This window comes from Phalangium opilio, unplaced genomic scaffold (genome assembly GCF_054372755.1).
Source record: "Phalangium opilio isolate 3A_F unplaced genomic scaffold, DU_Popi_V2 ptg000024l_1, whole genome shotgun sequence".
Lineage (NCBI taxonomy): Eukaryota > Metazoa > Arthropoda > Arachnida > Opiliones > Phalangiidae > Phalangium > Phalangium opilio.
In genome coordinates, this window is record NW_028324155.1 from 5,166,046 (window position 1) to 5,185,719 (window position 19,674).

Here is a 19,674-nt window from a genome sequence, read left to right on the forward strand (position 1 = left end):
TTTTCCTGCGTTGTTTTTTTTTTTTGACAAACTTTGTCACCAGAAAATGAAATTGCACTTCCTACTATTGAAAGAGTCGGAACCTAACCTAACTTAATCCAACCTTTCTCGCGAGATTTAAATATTTGACTTAGCATTACTTTATTCACTTTTTGTTAAATACCAAAGTTTTTGGGATTGCCGAAATATTAAATTAAATTCCGGCTTACTTCTTTTTTAATCCTTATATATTGTTTAAATTTTTAATTGAATCGGTTTTGTAGTTACCAAGAAAGACGCTTTGAAACGATGTCGGCTTAGCTTTACTTCAAATAATTTCATTTGCAAAGAATAAACAATGATTGCGAAATCTATATAGTAAATCTAACCCTCAAGAAGAATTAACTTAGCCCCATAATTATTTAACTTATGATAGGTAGGCACGCTTCTCAAATTCCCCCGTAAGGTATTCTCGCGCTGGTTATCCTCGAATTGAGGCTGGAACGTCCTTGACTCCTGGACTTCTAAGAGGTCAAGTACGCGAGCTGCCTTCCTAAAACGGGATTATGAATTCTTTTTTTTTTTTGTTATTTATAAAAAACGAGAACCGGAGAATTTTTCTAATAACGTTTTACGGTTTAAGAAGAAGATTCAGTGACAGTGATTTTCGACCTCATTCCACGATAATAGAGTAAGTGGCCGAGCGCGGCCACATTTGGAAACATAAATTCTCTTCCTTTTATATTGAAGTATCAAAGACACCCATGATCGTTATTAAAGGCGAGATAAATATCACTTTATCACGGTTACTAGTAAAGAGTTACTTTGATTGAACTTTCTAACAGCGTGTTTTACTTAATAAATACCATGCAGTAAATGAACTGTTCTGTTCCTTCTTTTGAATTTGAGGAATCGTTATATATATTTTTAAAGTTTATTAATGATACTATATTCTAATCTAAAATGTTGCATTCTATAATTTTTTTACACTTGTTATATCTGTTATAAAATAATAGAACTTCGAGTTAGGTATTTTTTTTTTTCATTGTAATTTCGATATTTGGTGCGATAATGGTTTCAAATGGAATCTTTACAGTCTTTGAGGGGGCTTAGAAAGCTTCCACTTTTTGGGGCATATTGGTTTAAAATAAAAAATAGTCCAAAAACTGCCCAGGTTCAAATAAAAAATAGCCCGAAAATTTCCCGGGCTCAAATAAAAAATAGCCCGAAAATTTCCCGGGCTCAAATAAAAAATAGCCCAAAAATTGCCCGGGCTCAAATAATGGCAAAGATGGCACTAGTGGTTTGCCCCTATTATACATGGTTCTCGAGGATGTCCATGGTAACGATATGCTGTATTAGTTGTTATTCGAGATGAAGTGAGAAAAGTACCAAACAAGATTAAGGAATGGCTTAAGGTATTCTGGTTTTTTAAAAAGAGATAAGAACTATGTTGTTGCCCTATAAATTATATATTTAACTGTTTTTCGTTTAAAGAAAAAAAATCGCGATCTTCGACCTAAGCCTAATCCTCGTTTAATTAATGGAATTCTTTTTATTTTGAGAGCGCGAGCTAGTTTCCGCATTCTCCGTTTTGGATATGTATTATTTTTCTTTTCCTAAAGTCCATCGAGCTGGTGCGTAGAGCACCTTGACGGTCACGCGTGTCGCGTCGAAAGCGATAACAATATAACAATTGCGGCAGACCACCGATTTCTTTTATTCAATAAAGGTTAGAAAATTTGAATAAAACCAGACTTTTCGCCAGGATTTTATGTTGGACATTTACAGCTTACAAAATAGGGATACGTTTTTTTTGTTTTTTGTGTTTTATTCTGAATGAAGGGGGCGAGAGAAATTGTGGGTCAGTGGGTCGTTTACCCACCAAAAACCAAACTCGCCCATCGTCGACTCCGAGATTCTTTGTGTCCCATTAAAACCTTAAAAGAATTAACAAGATAACCTATACGTGCGTGTTTACGACTTTACGTTGCAAAGCTACGCTTCCCTTTTGTTTTCTAAATAAGGATTTATTTCAAACTTCCCATATTATTTAATTTTACCTTATTGTATTTTTTTAATTCTTAATAAGCCGCATTCAAATTTTGTTTTGTCACTCCAAAGTCCCCCCCCCCTTTTTTTAAGTTTTAATATTTTTTGGACTTAATCCCATGTTTAAGTATTTAAATATCTTTTCTCTCTCGCAAACAGAAAACACAAATGGAAGAAGAGCCAAAAGACCACTTGGCGCCAGTTTTGGCAAAAGTCGTAAATATCTGGTGTCATCAACAACTCAAAAGGTACGTGGTAAATTTACTTTTTATGTTGGTTGGGTTCCTTATAATTTAAATTGAAATATTTTCAACTTAATATTAATTGACGTGGAATAATTAATTATTGTCCCCTTAATGAGGTAACGTTACTTAGTAACGAACACGGTCTAAAGAATATTATTATTATGGTTAAATAATAATAGTGAAAATTGTAGTTTAATTAAAAACCGGGTGTATTTTTTATTTATTTAAATTAGTAATAATTAACGATTATGTAACGTGATAAGTTTATGAATGATTAATGATTCAGGATAGTTTAATTATGGATCTAGATGAATAAGAACGTGATGGGTTTGTGATGGAATCGCTACTTCGTTTTAGACTTTTGCACAACCATAAAGTAGCGCAACTCAGTAAAACAATGGCCGACATTGAAATGGACATCAGGGTTGAGAATGTAGTCGCTCGGAGACATACCGAGCCCTCGTCTATAAATTTAAATTTAATTCAATTTATTTGGGAAGAATATTTGGTTTTTTGAATTGGCTATGGTTTCAAAAGTAATTACCCCGTAAGGACTGCAAAGCTTCTTGGTCAGTTTTCCGATCATGACGCACGTCTAACGCTTGCGTCAAACTGACGCTTTCAGAAAGAGATGATGCCGATTGTTCCGTGTCTTCGGCTGATCTTTTAGTTAAACTACGCCAGTAACATCGTTGAGGCTAGACAGAAAGATTTATAAATTTTTTTTTATCTCGAAATATGTTCAGTATAAATCGATTGTTTAGAATCTTACCGGGCATGTTCCGTGACACATTCTTACGTCACATTCCAAATAAAGAGCCGGACTTCCGGTGAAACGGAACGCTTTTAAGAAAGCGTATAATGTCACTCGTTCCTCCTCGGTGTCCACGCTGTTGAAACCGCGGAAACGGCTGACCAGTTTCTCGCTAAGGACGCAACTGAAATAAGGATGATATTTGACTTTTAGAACTTCGTCTTAATTGAATAGTGGAATGGCCGTACTTACCCATTTGCATCGATTAACTGTAATTTCTTTTGTCCTCCATTATGCGCTACGCAGTTACTGACAACTATATCGAAACCCGCTACAAAAAGAAATGTTATGACTTGATATAGCTTGAGTATTTTTGGCACTTACCAACAACGCTTTTCATATGTATCATAAGCGTCAATGAATCTCCAACAGTAACTGGTCCCGAGATTCGATTCCCAGCTGTGCCATAACCTTCCTTAATTTCCATGGTACATTGCGGAGGAGTCAATGTAAAGGCCATGGCAGGTTGACCAGTGTTGATCCTTTTGGAGAATAACAAGAAAGAGCTACGATGGTAACTGAATCATTAATTACCCTCGACTTTAGCATTATCTTCACGAATCTTACTCGACGTTGACCACGGGGAAGTTGACCGTCTTCCAGTAATCATTTCCGTATTCGCAGGACACCCTTATTTGTTCATCTTCTTCCTCTTCGATTAGTTTATTGTATTGGATTGTTAAACTGTTGAACATGAATTGGTTTTCGCTTTGAGTGACGGTTTCTCCCGGGATTCCGTATTTAACGATTGGTGGGACCGTATATCCGCGGTAGGCTGGTTTCTGATTGCCTTGTTTGTGTCCGAGTGTTCCGCAACGATTCAACCGGATGAAGAATTGGTAGGAACTGGCTCCAGATCCATTGACGTAGACGCATTCGTCGTCCAGAGCGTAACCGGTACTGTAAATCAAACCGTTGAAAGAACCGTTGAAGTTGAGGGATACTTTCATGTAGTTGCTGTAACAGTCGGCAGTTAAATCTATATTGGAAGAAAAAATCAGTTTTCTGGTACCTCTGACATGTTAGCGTAACTTACGATTGACTTTTGTTAGATTGGTTCGAACCGCGCTACCAAAACTAGGGATGTTCGCGACGTGGTATGGAGGTTGTTTGAATTCTGGTTTAGGGTAACGATAAGAAGGTCCACTCGAAGTTGGTTTACGAAAATGATCACGGTATCTACTATGACGCGTACGCTGTTCATCTGGTTCTTCCGTTTCTGTGTATAATAACTCCTGGGATGTACTTGATTCCGTCATCATTTCCGTATAATCTGGGTCCGTAGTATTACTCAAGTCAGTCGTAGCTACTACCGTCCTGTAATGAGTTTTTCACGAGGCAATTAGTGTTAAGTATTCAAATCAATTCGTAATAAATAATTACTCCGAGTTGTCGGTAAGTGACGTCATTGTTGCGGTTACGTTTTCGTCAAGGGTAAGGGTTGAGTTATTAGCCTCAAAGTCTCGTAGTGGTTCCCATGACATGGTAGGTGTCGTGTCATCATGGTTCATGATGGATGTTGAACTGATTTCTTCCATGGTATCGTTACCATCATTGATTAGTAACTCCTCTAGAGACGCGCTTGATATCATCTGCAAAAATTAAATAGTACGCATTACTCTTTGAACTCTATAGGTAGGTTGGTATTCCCGCCTACATCGCGTCACCACTAAATGCGGTTGGTATTGAGGAGTATAAAGAAAAGGTGCTAATGACAGTCTGATTGCCGTGAAAACCAACGATTTTACGCGGTCATTGTCTAACAATCACGAGTATTGGGTGTATCACATACCTAACCCTAGGTGAAAAAAAAAGATACCCAGAGTAGGCTGGGATTTTCTTAAGGTTCGTTGGCATTGTATACCAGCTCTAGTGAATGCTGTGAAAATTTTAGGTTTATTCTGAAGCTGCATGGGATGCTATTCTTTGTCCAAATCCTTAATCTTCTTTTAAAAACGACGTCCGGAAGAGAGTCTTAATTTTTTTTAGGGTTTCACTCGTGATCTTTGAATCACGATTTTAGAAAGCGAAATTTTATCGCGGATACGCGATGACATTCGTTACGAGAAACATGATATGACGAGGGAACGGATATTTGTAGGGTTTCTTATAATCTTTGGGATTTTTGATGATATTTGCATTTTAAATATCCCCGAATTGTGGTGGTCGCAACTTCTGCGCCTTCCGCGTTTGCGATAAACTGATTTTTGGTAAAATATCCCACCCCTCGGCTGCGATAGAACGTGGAAGTCAACACCTATAGATGCGTAGTCAAAATGTGTCACGAAATAAAGTGAACTTTCAATGTTTTTGTCTTGATAGGAATCTGAATTAGGTATATTTTTTTACACACGCTTTCGCTTCCTTTGTGTCCTGAGATGTTACTAAAAACGCTTATCGGTATCGCGATCCGCGCTATGCTAGCTAGCTAGCTACCGGAGCTAATCGGGCGGGTGATGTTGAGAATTAACAGAAGATTAACCAACCATATGGTCGCTGACCTCTAAAACGCGGGAGGTCGTAAGCCCTTGGTGTTCTAGCTTCCTATATAATCTTCAACCTTTTTTCTTTCTCGTACATAATAATTTCAAATGCAGACACGCACGGTGTATGCATGTACTGTACATGTTACCACCAGGATTGTTACTTATCATTTACCACAATTTTGGTGAACCGCCCACCTTGCTATAACTCTTTTTAGGAACACGATTCTCTTCTTAGGGGTGGTATAACTTAAGTTCTTCAAACTTCCTTACTAGCCTTAAGTTTTAAAGGAAACTTTTTTTACTTTGTTGTTACAAAAATTGGTTGCATTGACTATACTTATATGTCTAATTTGACAATATTTTTGACAACGCGCTCTTACCGTAAAAATTCGGATGAAAAATAGTAAGGTTCTTGTGGACTTCTTTGAAGAGGGCTTCATCATCCTCGCTTAATTCGTATGTCGTTTTCCTGAAAAACAATTTAAAATTATTTGAAATAAAATCATTAAACATCCAGTTATTGTACGCCTAGGCCCCTATAATTGTCACTTTTTCCTTCAAATGAAACCCAACCTTAAGTACAAACAAGAGAGTTAGTAAGACTAGCTACATGGAAGGAGTTACTTATAAGTCTACCATAAATTATTAGGTGTGTTTTTGGTGGTCAAAATTTGTGGAAGGTGTCAGAGAACATGGCCAGGTCTACAACATTTAATAGATTGAAGGCTGATATGTCCATTTCCTTGTGCCTTTATCAATACAACCAAATATTCAAATAGATGGGTAGAATAATAACGACATGTTTATATTATATACTGGAATATTTCGCATTCTATAACAAGCAAAGTTCATCGTCCACCATCGATGGAATAAAGGGCTTCCTCTGTACTGTTGTACCCGGACTAATGGTCCATTCATCGCGAAGATCTTTACGACACGATCCATGTGTGTTTTTCGTTTTTTAAAACAAATGATATTTATGGGCTATGTAATAATAAACCTTGTAAGTATACTCTTTATGTTTGTTTCTCCGGTGACGTGGTTTGGTTTAGCTATTCCATTCCGGAACATTAGCTTTCTAAGGTTTATAACAGTTAGTGTTAACTAACGAAGATTTTGACTTGTAATAGCTAAACCACGTTGTATATCTTTATCCTGAATGATTGCTCGCCAGTTTTCAGACCTCCCAAAAAGCCAAACCCATAAGCGGCAATTGTTCTTTTTCTAAAAAAAGATTTATTTTTTGTTCTATGTATTTTGTGGGAATTGTTAAGCTATAGATTCGAGCTGAAAGTAAAGCGAGCTAGATAATCGGTGATTGTTATACACCTGGAGTTCCTATAGTTTTAAATCGCCTATCTTATGAGATAGTTCAATTCAAGCGGAACCGCGACTGTGCATGCTGCCTTTTGGAAACAAATACATATAAGCGAGATTTGCTTCAATACCTTTATCATTCCAAGAAGTGATATCTAGTTTACTATGGACTAGGGAGAAGGTGTAAATTCGCCACATTCCAAGCTCATTGGTTCTTGAAAACTCACGTCAGCGCGACGAGAATGGCGAAAATTACGTATTTTCTGACTGAGGAGAGGCGAAATAGCCCGGCCTCCTTTTACGTCCCCCCTTGTATTTAGAAAGGGGGACTGGGACTATGGCGCGCGAATACTTTGGCATCTTATACCTTCTCCCTAATAAACTAGATATGGCTTCTTGATCATTCTCAAGAAGCTCTAGTTCTTTTTCTTTTCTTCGAGACAGGCAGGCGGACCCTTAAATTCTTTATTTGAATTTTTTATTTTATAAATAGAATTAAGAGAGAAAAATACTCTTTTTATATCGACTCCTGATAATAAAATCAGATTAGTATTATAAAAATAAAAATAACATTCTAATTTCAATTTCTATTTCTTCTGAAACGATAATTTTATTTTCCAATTTATATACGAATTCGAGAGAGATTATTAACCTTTTATATACTGCAGAATATCGGGGTGAAAAATATCATAAATCTAGAGGTTTATTTTTAAGTTCTTCTTTTCATCTGGCACTTGTATGTATACGCAGATATATAAATTTGACGTTTCTACAAACACAAATTTTTCATATTTTACGGTTCACCGCTTATGCCAGTATGGGCCCTATTACGGTTAACTCCCCGTCACTCGCGGTGTGGGAGAGATTAACTCCAACAACACTTAATGTTGTTTAGAAATCGCAGCACTGTATACCAATAAGTATGCCATAAATTAAGGGGGATGCTCTTTGGGAAATAAATTTTGAGTCGAAAATGTAACGTCTATCACCATTTTGTTTGTCCTAAGGGTCACTGTTTCGAGTTAAGATTGTCCAGAGTATTTTACGGATGATCCCTTAAATTTAATTAAGAAACTAATCAAAAGACAATGATTGCTAATTTAATTAAGGGGTCATCCCTAAAACACCCATCAGATCATAACTCGAAAACAGTGTCCCTTAGGACATCAAAATGAAGATAGAAGTTACATTTTCGATTCAAAAACATTTTCAGACAGACCAAACCAGGATGTTATTTTAATCTTCCCCACACTGTATAGTAGATATGTGGGAAAGAAACCTCTGACTGGAATACCTGCTATGGTCTCTGCTAATAATAAAGAAAGAAGGGACTCGAGAAATCACGATCTATAAACGTTTATTAGGGGCGGAGATGGGAGTTTCAATTCATTTGCCAGACATATTATCCACGATTCAAAGCGCCTTGAATAGATATTTTTTTAAAAACAAAAGGTTGGTTTAACCTACCTACACAAGCTGTTCCCACCGCACTTAAAACGCCTACAATTATAATCAACGATTTATAGACGAGCTTGTCTTAAGCTATTATCAACTTGTAACATTATATTAAAGGTAGACCATACAATAAGAATTGTTGATGGAAAATGTATACAAAAGACTTCAAAGGTTTCCCACAGTTATCGAGAGGCCTTTATTTCACTGAAGTTGCGCTTTTCTTTTCATGATATTCAACTCTCTTCTCTCCCGTTTTATTGCCTCCACGCTTTCTATCGAATTTTCCCCATAGGGAAACGTTTACCTTTTGTAATCAGAGACCGATATCACCTTTAACCTCTTCACTTAACTGTCTCAAAGAAAATTATGTATGATGGGGCAATTATGTCACTAATACAATCCCGCACCTTATCAAGACCCAATCATACGTAATTTTCAGCGTGAAGTACTCAGAGAAGATGACGAAAATTATTTTGGGGATTCCCAAATTAAAATATAGTAATTAAGTAAAAATCTCTGGATTTTAAGTTAATAAATCAAATTTACTTCAATTCGAGTTGATTGAATTAATTTTAAATTTGAAATCGGACGGAATAAATTTTTCAAATTAATTTTAACGTAACAAGATTCAAAATTAATCATTATTTCTTAATTAAAGCACATATTAAAAATTCACCATGTTCAATTATATCGACAAATACCGACATACCTTATCCCGCAATTTAACAAAATTAATTACTTACCTTTGAATATTGATTAATAATTCCAATCAGTCTGATTATCGGTGAAAAGTAAAAACGCAAAGTGCGTCAAGCGGTGAGCGGTGTGGCGTTGTACCTCTTGATGTGGTCCTGGCCTTTCAAGGTCTAGGAGATGGAGTGACCATGGTCGTGACTGTTTCGGTCATTCTTGAATTTAGTTTGAAACGAAATCTATCCCTCCCCACACAAACAGCCAGCCGGAAGAACAGGCTGAGACCTAAGAAAAGTGAGAACTGCTGAATAGAAAAAGAATAACACAGCCAAGTCAAGTTCACTTTCCCCTAGACCGAATTCCCCATCCTTTTTTATGTTTCTTACTTACTAAATGCGATGCGAGCTAACGTTTTCACCCTCCTTAGAAAAAATCTGAAATCTTTTCTTTTCATAGGCTTAGCTTGAATGACGTTATAGGCTTAGAACGAGTCTGAGTTTATTTTATTTTATTTAATTTAATTTATTTGCATAAATACAAATATAACATATTTTTTCCCCAACGTAATTGTTAGGCTATAATTATTAAATAAATAAATCTAAATTTAAGATAAAAACTGAAAACAAAAAGAAATAAATAAAATTTGGGAAGGCTTGGTTTGGTTTGGTAAAACAATGCGAAAACCGAACAACCGAAGAGCTTTCTGGGAATTTGGTTCGGGTTCACGTATAATTTTTTCCAGCTCACGATCACGTTCGCTTTCTCGAATTTCTCACAAACTGTTTTTAGCGCCAAGTTCGCTAGTTCGTGTCAAAATCTGAATTGACTGACAAAGAAAAAAAAATGTTTTAAAAGTGGTATTAACTGACACTTTGGGGATATAGTAGAAAACCGACCTTAGCCATCCAGGTATGGGGGTCTCTTTGAAGGTTCGATTCTAGTATGTTGTCTAGGCTGGGGCATGGGCGCTGTCAAATCCGCTATAATTCTCTATAAGCCAATAAAGAAATGTAGGAATGAATAAATATACTTGAAATATTTGAAACGTCTATCATTATAGGCCGAGAAAGAAAAACAAGTAGCCATAAATATGCTTAAATTATTTGACACTTATTTGTATTTATTAAATTTAAATTCGCAGGTTTTCAAAAACCTCTATATTTAATTAACACCTTCAATTCAATAAAACACTGGATAATAATTGTAATTTCTCAATAAAAATCTATCTATTGTCTTACTATTGACCTAAATAATAGGTTTTATCCAAATTTCTAAATAAATAAATATGATATTTAGCCTAAAACCACTCCTTCCTATAAGGTAATATAAGCTTTTAGCTTTTTACCATTATTCATCTTAAATCATGCACTCCTATTCTGGCTTGATTCCAATTGAATTAAATGGGGGAAAATGTTTTGAATTATTTATCTATTATTTAACTTTGCCACCAAAGTCTAATTGTTATAACGAACAGTTATAACTATGGCTTTACGCTTCTCAACAACCTTCCTGCAGGAACGGACCAGAATTGCTTTTAATGCCACGTCGGTATGGAAACGATGTTTCAGTCTGTATTACTTACCGAAATATCGAGACAGTGTCCGGTTATGGAACGAAGCTTACCTGGACGCTGAGAAATACTTGCAAAAAGCCAACGTGTCTTCCGGAAAAGACATCTTCACTGTTAATTACCCTTTAAAAGTAATTGGGCAGTTGTTGTCTAAAGATACTGACGGATACGCGTCTATTTTCAAAAGAGCTTTGTGTCTGGGACATCCTTTGACTCGTGAACTGAAGTAATTTGAATGGTTATTAATTAGGAATAGGTCCTTTAATTAGTTAACGGTTTATTTTTGTTTAGAAATCTATTGTATCGCGATAAGTTATGTTTTCAACTACGTTTCGTCACCAGTCTCTTGGTTAGCGCTTCCCTTCCAATTAAAGAAGATGGGAAACCAATTGTTTCCGACAGCCAACTTGTTTTGGCAGCGAGTGCGGAGATGCTGTACGTCACCAGCCTTGTTCACCGTGCTACGCTGAATCTTACCGTTGACCATGATGATAAAAATACATTGGCAAAGGTCAACGGATTTGGTATTCTTTGTGGCGACCTTCTGATAGCGCATTCCTTGAACCTATTAGCAACTTTGAGATCACCGAAGGTAAAGATACATCTTAGATATAACTATATTTAATTTAATTAATTTCCTCGATCACTTAGATTTACGGAGATATTTCCTCCGCATTTTCACACTCGTGCCAAGGGATCTTCGAAGGTCAAGTAGATAGCCAGGGAAATCCCTTTCTTCCCGAATCAGGAGAGTTGGATGAATGGAAACAAAGAACGGAACTATACGAAGGAAGTTTACTATCCGCGACTTGTAAAGCAACTTCCTTTCTATCGGGTCAGTCAGAGACGACGCAATTAAACGCTTACCAATTCGCCAAGAATTTTATTTGGGCGTACCAGGGCAGTAAAGAACTGCGAAATTTCACCAAGGATACTGAAACAAGCAGCGAAAATCGTTTTTGCACGGCGTCTTTACCTGTTCTGCATCAGGTACAAAACGACCCCGAACTGGGACAGTATCTGAGATCCCAATCTGACTTACAGCGGCTAGATTTCGACATGGTAAGATTATCACTGAACACTCTTATAGTGTGTTGTAATGAAGGTAAGTATTTGTAGATTAGACGCCGCGTCATGGCCAGAAACGCCGTGGATAAAACTGGACGACTTATTGGTCAGTTTGTCGATGACGCTGAAAAACACTTGAGACTCTTTGGGGATGAGAATACCGAAGCTTTCCAAATATTATTGAGAATGATTCGTTCATTAAAAGAGTATTAAAGTTCTAATTTATCGGTAAGTCCATCAGTTGAAGTAAGGATTCTAGCTTTAAAAGGCAGTAAAGACGTTCCTTCTTGCCACTAAAGCCTAATGGGACATTGTTTGCTCAACACGTTTGGACATTCTTTGCGAAGGTTGCAAAAAAATCATCTATAGTTGTGTTATATTATATTCTTTTCCGTATATTTTTATTTTGCATTAAATAATATATATTTAGTGGTACAAAAAATACAATTAATTATTTTCCAAATGGTGACTTATCGCAATTACAAAGATTTCCTCCTGTCGGTGGTTTCTGTCCGCATAGAAATTTGCAAAGGGCGTCTTTATTCGGTACGGCCCCAGTTTTGAGCAAGGCATTGTACGAAATAATTCCCACACCGTCGACAATCGGGTACTTTAAGTTAGGGTTCATAGATCGGCAATCGTTAATCTTCCATTCGAATAGGGCCATTAGAAAAACGGTTACGAAAATAAGAGAGGTTTTCTTCATTTTAGTTATCTTTTAAAAGTTTTGCGGTTGAGTTTTATAAAACCGGAATCGAACTAGAACGTATTAAATTACGTCAAAGGAGGAGCGGGGCCTCGTGACACTCTGACAGAACGTTTTATTATAGTTAGTTTATTACCACCGTTATACCAGTAACGAAAGAATTAATACTAGTCTTATGACTGCAATATCTATGGTTACTCTTATCTAAACATTGTTATCGATAAACTACGTACGTCAAAAATTATGTGAGAAATTTATCTGAACTCAGCACATGTCGATATTGAGAAAAAAAACGTTCGTTGCCTCGTGCAACGGTACTGCAAGTAAGTATCTGCAAATTAACTTTTTTTTTTCAAAAGGGATAACGTTGTGGGCTTTTGTTTGGTTTTCTTTTATTAATTGACCTTTGACCCTCGCGATAACGGCATTTAATCTTGCTTACACAGCCAGGGTTAATTTTAAGGTTTTTACCTTTCCTCCCTCGAGTCTATTTTGAACAACAAAATTCTTTACCGAAGGACTTCTTAAGCGACGCTAAAAATAGATCGTCTTCTAGAAAGAATCTTTTGCCTAGAGAGTCAAGTTTGAAAATGTTTTTTGGAAGTCTTAGGATTAGGAAGATGTTATCGTGTTAGGTTAGGGTAGGCCTAACTACTTTTGACGTCATTTTAACCTCCGTGATCATTTTTGCATCAAACAGCCTTCTATTTCGGCATCAATTTCATCCTGTTTTATAAGGGCGTTGAAATTTAATATTCAGCTTATATTGGAGTCTGTTCGCACGGTAATATATTGAAATAGATGAACGTAGCACCAAATTGGGCTCATAATCTCTTTGGAAATAGTGCTCAGTGCGAACAGAAATTACTTATATGAAATATAAAGACAAAGGAAATAAGTTGAAACCAATTTAGTGTAAAACTTTCGCATGATTTATTTACAACTAGTTGTAGATTCGGGATGGTAAAGGTAAACATTAACGTCGATTTACCTCGCGTTTCTCTCAAACAAATGTTTTAAATTAAAAATGTACAAACAAATAAATATGAGGTACTATAAGTCTTTTATAGTAGGACGCCAAAAATTAAAACTTCCGACGGACTAGGATTGAGGAGATTTGTTTAAAATTCAATTAGTCCCTCAATTCTTTCGTAAATACATTTTTCGTTTGTACATTAACAATCTTTACACACTTTCATCTATATTTCTTTAAATATAAACTTGTAAAATATCTTTTTTTTTCTTTTATAACCAGATTCAAAACTTCCTATAGTTAATAGTTAAGTAATTAAAAGTTTAGTCAAGTAAAGGTTCGGTTTCTTTTTTTCAACATTTTTAAGTTCGATCGTTTCGTTTCTCTAGGACAAATATTTTTCCATAAATTTCGGTTTGGGTTTACGGGCGTCTAGTTGTTTCACGCTGAAAAATGATAGACTCAGACCCATAGCCGATAACAGTAAGGCTGAAGGGAATATGAAACGATCGCCTTTGGGTAGGACTACGTTCTCCACATGCAAATTCTGTAATTTTGGAGCAAAGTTGAAATGTGTTATAGTTGCAAAAACAAACCAATTGAAAACCGAAAAAAATACTAAATCAAAATAAGTGCAAGCTTTTATATATTATCTTGTTATCATATCAGTGACGATTTCTTAAAGTAAATGTGAAATATATATATATTATCATAAGTTCATAAGATATGTTCCATAAGTTTGTTTGACACTGGTTACTGAGAGTTTGTCATGAAGTGACAAAGGTCATACATTCTCGTAAAGCGACGCCTGGTGAGACGCTGTTAAAGGCTTAGTATAGACTAAATAACAAGATGGACCGCGTGTAGTCAATTCTCGCGTCGTCCTCACTAGCTAGAGCTGTAGGTCGCGACTCGCTAGTATTGCGAAGTGTAGGAAGTGTAATACTTATGGAACAAACTTATAAACTTATGATATACATGGCGTTTTTAAGCTTTCATGGTGTTGTTTTGTACCGATTTCACTATTCCTTTAAATAATTGTCAACCCTAAATTGCTCAATCGCCTAATCTTAAGTCCCGTCTGATGTTTCGAAATAATCACGCGTTTTTATTGTTATCAGGCAATTAGAATTAATTTTTATCTCGAGTAATAGAGAAAAAAAGTGACAGGAGTCGTTGCACTTAAAGAAATGGTGTTTGGGTTCGTTCGCGAATTAATTAAGAAAGAAAGAAAGAAAGAAAGAAAGAAAGAAACGAAGTTATTTTTACCTGCGATAATCTGACTGAATACCTGCAGGCGTGCTGAACAAACATCCTATAAAAGAAAATAATTTTCGTCTTTAGAAAAGAAAAATTCGATTTCAACTGATTATAATCATATCAGGGGCTCCCTGTCTTATATACTTCAGAGAAAATGGGGTCTCAAAATACTTATCTGACAATATAAACTAGATTTTTGGACTTAATAGATATTTAAGGGAGAAAAATGGGGCCATTTGGGGATTCATTTCAACTTGAAATGATTAGAAACTCGAAAGAATTGACGTTATAGATGTTTTACAAGAAATTTCGAAATGCCGAACATATTATTTTTGGTCAAAACATATTAATATTTGAAGCTTTACAAAGGAAATATGGTAATTTAACTGAAGCAATTATAACCGTTATTGAAAATGAACTCAAGGGAGTCCTTGAGTTTTATATACGTCTACATTTTGTCTGGAGTAGGGATTTAACTAGAGAATTAAGCACATGAGAGGCCAGGAAGGCGCCGATTTTGCGCGAAAATGCCGCGCGTCACTATACAATCAATAATTTCTCGCTAAGGAGTTTCCAATGAGCATAGTCGTTAAAAATGATTAATTTATTAATAAAACATTTAACTTAATAATTAAGTCTCCATAAGTAAGCGGTATTTGACACAAAACTTAGGTGTTTAATCAAGGAAAAACTTTTAAATTCTCGATTAAAGTGTGGAACACGCGGCAGTTTCTTACAATTTACAAAGAGTAGCTACTTTAGCCTCTTTAGGGCTTTAATTTAGTTTAAAATTGTACATTAATATTTGAAACTTTAATTACCTGAGGTGAAGCAGATGTGAAGAAAAATCACTCGACCCTTAGAAGGCTAGTTTTGTATGAAAGAGAGAGAACTAAATTTATTTTTTATCTACAAACCGCGACAAGTTCAACTCAAGGACGCAGACAATTGTCGGCTCTGTACTAAACCCCAGGGTGTCTCCAGGTTTACGCGGTGTAGTTTTATGAGCAGTATTATTGGTTGTTTTGTACCACGTGAAAGAGCGAGGAGTTGGCGGGTGCAATCAATGTCATACAGCCAGAGGCAATGCCGAGAGAGTAAAGTTATAATGCTCGGATTCTATACGGTTTCTCTAAAATTCCCATACTATTTCAATACTCGGTTCAAGTTTTCGCCGATAAGAGGAAACCGCTTTACTATAGATGGCGGTAGCTGACGGTCATTAATGAATTAACTTCAATGGCGGTGCTAGTCACGAGTAAAGCGTATTTTTACTATAAAATCGCGCTTAAACGACTACAATCATTGGGATCTTCAATTTTCGGTAATATAACAATGAGACTAATTTATTATTTTATGTTTATTGCTTAATATACAACCTAATGGCATTAATTTTAACAGAATTTCCTGTAAATAGCCAAGCCTTGGTCAATCCACAGCTATCTTTAGCAGGGGCAATATTAGAACCCAAGTATGATCATGAGAATAATTTAGATAACGATGAGAAAGATCGCGGTTTTCTTTGGGCTGTGCCTAAAAAGAGAGTTAGTTTGGAAAGAAGACTATCAAAAAGAGTGGCCCATTCCCAAAAATGGGCTCCTAAATCAAATTTTTTAATATGCAATGTGTGTGGGCATTATCACTTATCTAACACTGTTTGTGGTATGTCATATCAATCCATCATGGTTGATTTGAGTACTTAGGAATGATTTTAATCTAAATAATCTTATTACAGGTAACTGTTACGAAAGAGTTAAGTTAGAAACCGACACAATGCAAGGTGCTATTCAAGATACATTAAAATTAGACCCTGTCGATAAAGAAGTTGTGGTTTTGTATCAAAATGAAAGCAAACCAGAGTTAAAGCAAAATGAACTTTTAGTTGAAATGGCAAAAGAGAGGCCGCCATGGTTTAGTAAAAACCTTCTTAGCAAGACTAATGAATTATCTGTAAAGAAAAATACAAATGATAAACCTTCAAATGAATCTGCATAAATGATTTTGTAAAAATAAAATGTAGTAATTTACCAGTGGTCTTAAAAGTTTTTTTGGCAAAATGGGTATGGGAGACCAGGATCTAATTATTTTAGTCGTTTTTAAATATTCCTTTGAGGTAGCAAGGTATGGTGGGATACATCTCATCAACCAGTCCGTTCAATGTCCAACTTTTGCAATTGGCATACTTATGCCACCATTCATGTAGTCTCACTTTTGTTGATTTCTTATAAAAATCTTCGCTGTGCAGTTTGGCACACAAGTCGCATGTCCACGCTTGCAAATACACTTGGGCCTTTTTCTTCCATTGAAAAAACTGTTCATACAGTGTTCGGTTCTTAGTGACTAGTTCCAAATATTCTACTAAGTGTTTGGGGGATTCGAAATCCAGGGCGTTTATGTAGCTATTTTGCGGAGCAAATTTTTTATAATTCACTCCCCCAAATACCACGGGAACCAATTGAGTTTCGAGAATGTTGAAGAATTTTTCCGTGACGTAATCTTCGCATATTGCGTTCTCGAAAGCTAAGTAGAAGAAATATTGGGACAGTTTCTTGTAACATAAAGGACTTTCGGCGGGCCTGCAAAATTCTTCTCCACAAGTACCATAAACGTCGACTTTGGCGTGACGTCTCATCTCACGGACGTATTCCTCTCTCTTGCTTGACGTGCAACAGTCGGACACCATCCAAACAGCTAGTTTGGTTTTATTCATGTAACTGCAAAGATACGAAAAATTAAGTTTAGTTCTTGAGTATTCATACCTTTGTCAAATTATACTTACTTTGACTGGAAACTCTCCCGAAAGTTCGTTCTTTTCCCTACGAACCCATATCTAAGCGGTATGTCCGAATCCAGCCGGTAACTCATAGTCCAATTGAATATGTTATCCATTCTGGACAAATCAAGATAGTCCAACCAAGGAGGTTCCATAGTGTACAAGATCCATTTTTGATTCAAATCTCTTCCCGTGGCTTTCTTTCCCAATCCTTTAGCCAGTTGAGCAGTCGTTGTATCACGCATGTGAAATAAAAGCGCGTCCGCCGGTATGTCGCTTTCGTCATACGTCACGTAGCAATCACGCACGGGGCATTCATACCTTTCGAGATTAAAAGAAAATTTGTTTAAAACTTCACAGTGAAGGTGTTGAGATAACAAACCTTTCGAAAGATTCGGAACCGGCTTGTAGAAAAAAGAAATCTTTTGTATAATAATGATCGTGATATCTTGTAGACAAATGTATAATTCGCTTTTCGAAGGTTTTGGTCACTTTCTTGTAGAGGTTTTTATTCTGAACGGTCATAGCCACGCGTCTTGTAACTTCTTTAGAAATTGGTTGGATAATCTCGGGCACTATAACCTCTAATGAACTAAAATCCGATGGTTTTTCGGTTAGGAGATGAGTGGCGCGTATCGCAGGTCTCGACCATATTTCCATCGGTTCAAATTTGAAATTCGTATAATAAATTATGGACAAAAATCCACTTATTAGACAAAAAACTATCGGACAGTAATAATAGTTGCTCATTTTAATGTGCTGTAATCTCAAAACCATCCGCGGAAGCTACTCTGCAAGAGGCGTATAGAAGTGTAGGTAACAGTAGAGTAGTAAAGTTGAAGTATATTATATAAGCAACACAAAGAGTTTCCGCAGTTCCTCTCTTGTACCTATTCGGTATTTTGTACCTGTTCGCTGTTGTTTCCATTTAAGCTACTGCTGGCTTTGTAATAATAATATGAACGTTGAAAATGTTTGCAATAAAAGGCTTGGCTTGCTTTATTAAATTTTTTATTTCATTATAACAAATGCATATAGAATAAGGCACCGGGCTAAGCGAAAGACTTTAGTAGTGCCCAGTTACAGGGCTTAACAATTGACCAATACTCGAGGGGCCACTCACTTAGCGTAATATGTGAACATCGGCCTGCGCCGTACTTTTTTTATTTCTATTCGCACTTGATAATAATGGTTATTGTTCTCTTCTGATATGTAAATAGGGGTTACAAACACTAGTTTTGTCTTATCTACAATAGTGAATGAGGTCTCTTCATTTTTTATCTGCACACAGAACACGAAGGCATCGTTTTTATCTGAGTGGGGCTGCTCCTAATTTTTGTACGATGACAAAACCAGAGCTGACATGGCGTCTTCATCAGGTTCTCCTAAATCTCCAGTTCCGGACGAAATTTACAATGATAAAAGGCTTAGTTTAGCTTTCGAAGATTTGAATGAGTTCCCCTCCTCGTTAATACCCAAATACGCTGATGTTGTTAATTTTCTGGACTTGAGTCATAATAAATTCAGGTAATATTTATCTATTAGTTGATAATAGCGGATCGAAGAACCGTGTTTTCTATCTTCAGGGACGTACGATTTCTTTCGAATTTTGATAATCTAGAGACGGTTATTCTTGACCATAACTTACTGGAAAGCGAGACTATATTTCCTCATTTACCTGGACTTCGAACTTTATGGGTTAATCATAATCGTATTAGTGACTTGTCCATATTTATTACGAAGTTGTCTCAAGCTTGTCCTAAATTGGTCTACCTCAGTCTAATGGGTAATCCAGGATGTGAAGCTCCTCTCAGCAATCAATCATCTCACGAGCAACTTAATATGTATAGGTTAGGACCTAATTATAAGTCTTTACTCAGAATTTATACTGATGTTTTTTGTTATGTTTATAGGTATTACGTCACCAGTAATTTTCCCGAACTACGATACTTGGATGACAGACCAATAGCTCCACGTGAAAGATCTCAAGCTTTGAATTACTTTCCAAACGATCACCTGACAAAGGTTTTGGGTTATTTGAATGCTATTTCAACTCAAGTTCGTAGTAAGATTAGACCGGTTCAAAAATCCAATTCGGGAATTGTTTAAGATATTATAATAGAAATTGGAGCGTGTTTATGTATGTACCAATGCTGTTTTGTTTAAAGTATTCTCTGTTTGTCTTATCTGCAGGGTTTTTATTGAAGCTTGAACTTTCTATCTCTAAATCTGGAAGAATAATCTTTTTTGCAATAAAGATGCCAAATTGTGTCTCGAGTTTTA

The 19,674-nt window shown here is 36.1% G+C and overlaps 5 protein-coding genes across 8 annotated transcripts; 3 read left to right on the forward strand and 2 right to left on the reverse strand.

Annotated features, from left to right (window-relative positions):
• The first annotated feature begins 1,299 nt into the window (after positions 1 to 1,299).
• LOC149692379 (all trans-polyprenyl-diphosphate synthase PDSS2-like) lies at positions 1,300 to 13,365 on the forward strand. Its single transcript, XM_089867543.1, has 6 exons — positions 1,300 to 1,321; positions 2,191 to 2,279; positions 10,557 to 10,837; positions 10,903 to 11,203; positions 11,263 to 11,673; positions 11,731 to 13,365. The coding sequence occupies exons 1-6, from the start codon at positions 1,300 to 1,302 to the stop codon at positions 11,890 to 11,892; spliced, it is 1,266 nt and encodes a 421-aa protein (XP_089723669.1). The 3' UTR covers positions 11,893 to 13,365.
• On the reverse strand, positions 2,474 to 9,227 carry LOC149692380 (uncharacterized). Of its 2 annotated transcripts, none has more exons than XM_089868113.1 (10): positions 9,092 to 9,227; positions 5,957 to 6,045; positions 4,474 to 4,682; positions 4,127 to 4,407; positions 3,658 to 4,069; positions 3,415 to 3,572; positions 3,283 to 3,361; positions 3,049 to 3,214; positions 2,821 to 2,974; positions 2,474 to 2,740 (listed from the first exon to the last, which is right to left on the reverse strand). In XM_089868113.1, the coding sequence occupies exons 2-10, from the start codon at positions 6,017 to 6,019 to the stop codon at positions 2,559 to 2,561; spliced, it is 1,704 nt and encodes a 567-aa protein (XP_089724239.1). In that variant the 5' UTR covers positions 6,020 to 6,045; positions 9,092 to 9,227; the 3' UTR covers positions 2,474 to 2,558. The 2 variants fall into 2 exon arrangements, with proteins under 2 accessions (XP_089724239.1, XP_089724238.1); XM_089868112.1 differs by having other exon boundaries at positions 2,476 to 2,740; positions 3,415 to 3,596.
• A 2,435-nt stretch (positions 13,366 to 15,800) lies between the features above and the next one.
• On the forward strand, positions 15,801 to 16,648 carry mRpL32 (mitochondrial ribosomal protein L32). The gene is made up of 3 exons (XM_089868123.1): positions 15,801 to 15,942; positions 16,020 to 16,280; positions 16,354 to 16,648. Exons 1-3 carry the CDS (start codon positions 15,858 to 15,860, stop codon positions 16,611 to 16,613), a joined length of 606 nt encoding a protein of 201 aa, XP_089724249.1. The 5' UTR covers positions 15,801 to 15,857; the 3' UTR covers positions 16,614 to 16,648.
• Positions 16,649 to 16,674: 26 nt separating this feature from the next.
• LOC149692382 (lewis-type alpha-(1,3)-fucosyltransferase-like) lies at positions 16,675 to 17,920 on the reverse strand. Its single transcript, XM_089868117.1, has 3 exons — positions 17,774 to 17,920; positions 17,398 to 17,712; positions 16,675 to 17,332 (listed from the first exon to the last, which is right to left on the reverse strand). The coding sequence occupies exons 1-3, from the start codon at positions 17,914 to 17,916 to the stop codon at positions 16,705 to 16,707; spliced, it is 1,086 nt and encodes a 361-aa protein (XP_089724243.1). The 5' UTR covers positions 17,917 to 17,920; the 3' UTR covers positions 16,675 to 16,704.
• Positions 17,921 to 18,657: 737 nt separating this feature from the next.
• Positions 18,658 to 19,668, forward strand: LOC149692383 (leucine-rich melanocyte differentiation-associated protein-like). Of its 3 annotated transcripts, none has more exons than XM_089868121.1 (4): positions 18,683 to 18,918; positions 18,978 to 19,241; positions 19,305 to 19,449; positions 19,585 to 19,668. In XM_089868121.1, the coding sequence occupies exons 1-4, from the start codon at positions 18,755 to 18,757 to the stop codon at positions 19,594 to 19,596; spliced, it is 585 nt and encodes a 194-aa protein (XP_089724247.1). In that variant the 5' UTR covers positions 18,683 to 18,754; the 3' UTR covers positions 19,597 to 19,668. The 3 variants fall into 3 exon arrangements, with proteins under 3 accessions (XP_089724246.1, XP_089724247.1, XP_089724248.1); XM_089868122.1 differs by having other exon boundaries at positions 19,305 to 19,416; XM_089868120.1 differs by having other exon boundaries at positions 18,658 to 18,918; positions 19,305 to 19,668.
• The last annotated feature ends 6 nt before the right edge of the window (positions 19,669 to 19,674 follow it).

Bases quoted from the DNA above. Each gene is read 5' to 3' on its own strand.
- LOC149692379 (XM_089867543.1), top strand. From the start codon at position 1,300: ATGGTTCTCGAGGATGTCCATG. The intron at 2,280-10,556 runs GTACGTGGTAAA...ACCTTCCTGCAG, and splicing joins TGTCATCAACAACTCAAAAG to GAACGGACCAGAATTGCTTT. The intron at 11,204-11,262 runs GTAAAGATACAT...TCGATCACTTAG, and splicing joins CAACTTTGAGATCACCGAAG to ATTTACGGAGATATTTCCTC.
- LOC149692380 (XM_089868112.1), bottom strand. From the start codon at position 6,019: ATGATGAAGCCCTCTTCAAAGAAGTCCACAAGAACCTTACTATTTTTC. The intron at 2,975-3,048 runs GTAAGATTCTAA...CTTTCTGTCTAG, and splicing joins TGTGTCACGGAACATGCCCG to CCTCAACGATGTTACTGGCG. The intron at 2,741-2,820 runs GTAATTACTTTT...TTAAATTTATAG, and splicing joins AGCTTTGCAGTCCTTACGGG to ACGAGGGCTCGGTATGTCTC.
- mRpL32 (XM_089868123.1), top strand. From the start codon at position 15,858: ATGGCGGTGCTAGTCACGAGTAAAGCGTATTTTTACTATAAAATCGCG. The intron at 15,943-16,019 runs GTAATATAACAA...TAATTTTAACAG, and splicing joins ATTGGGATCTTCAATTTTCG to AATTTCCTGTAAATAGCCAA. The intron at 16,281-16,353 runs GTATGTCATATC...ATCTTATTACAG, and splicing joins CTTATCTAACACTGTTTGTG to GTAACTGTTACGAAAGAGTT.
- LOC149692382 (XM_089868117.1), bottom strand. From the start codon at position 17,916: ATGACCGTTCAGAATAAAAACCTCTACAAGAAAGTGACCAAAACCTTC. The intron at 17,713-17,773 runs GTTTGTTATCTC...TAATCTCGAAAG, and splicing joins GGTTCCGAATCTTTCGAAAG to GTATGAATGCCCCGTGCGTG. The intron at 17,333-17,397 runs GTAAGTATAATT...GTATCTTTGCAG, and splicing joins CGGGAGAGTTTCCAGTCAAA to TTACATGAATAAAACCAAAC.
- LOC149692383 (XM_089868120.1), top strand. From the start codon at position 18,755: ATGGCGTCTTCATCAGGTTCTCCTAAATCTCCAGTTCCGGACGAAATT. The intron at 18,919-18,977 runs GTAATATTTATC...TTCTATCTTCAG, and splicing joins TTGAGTCATAATAAATTCAG to GGACGTACGATTTCTTTCGA. The intron at 19,242-19,304 runs GTTAGGACCTAA...TTATGTTTATAG, and splicing joins GAGCAACTTAATATGTATAG to GTATTACGTCACCAGTAATT.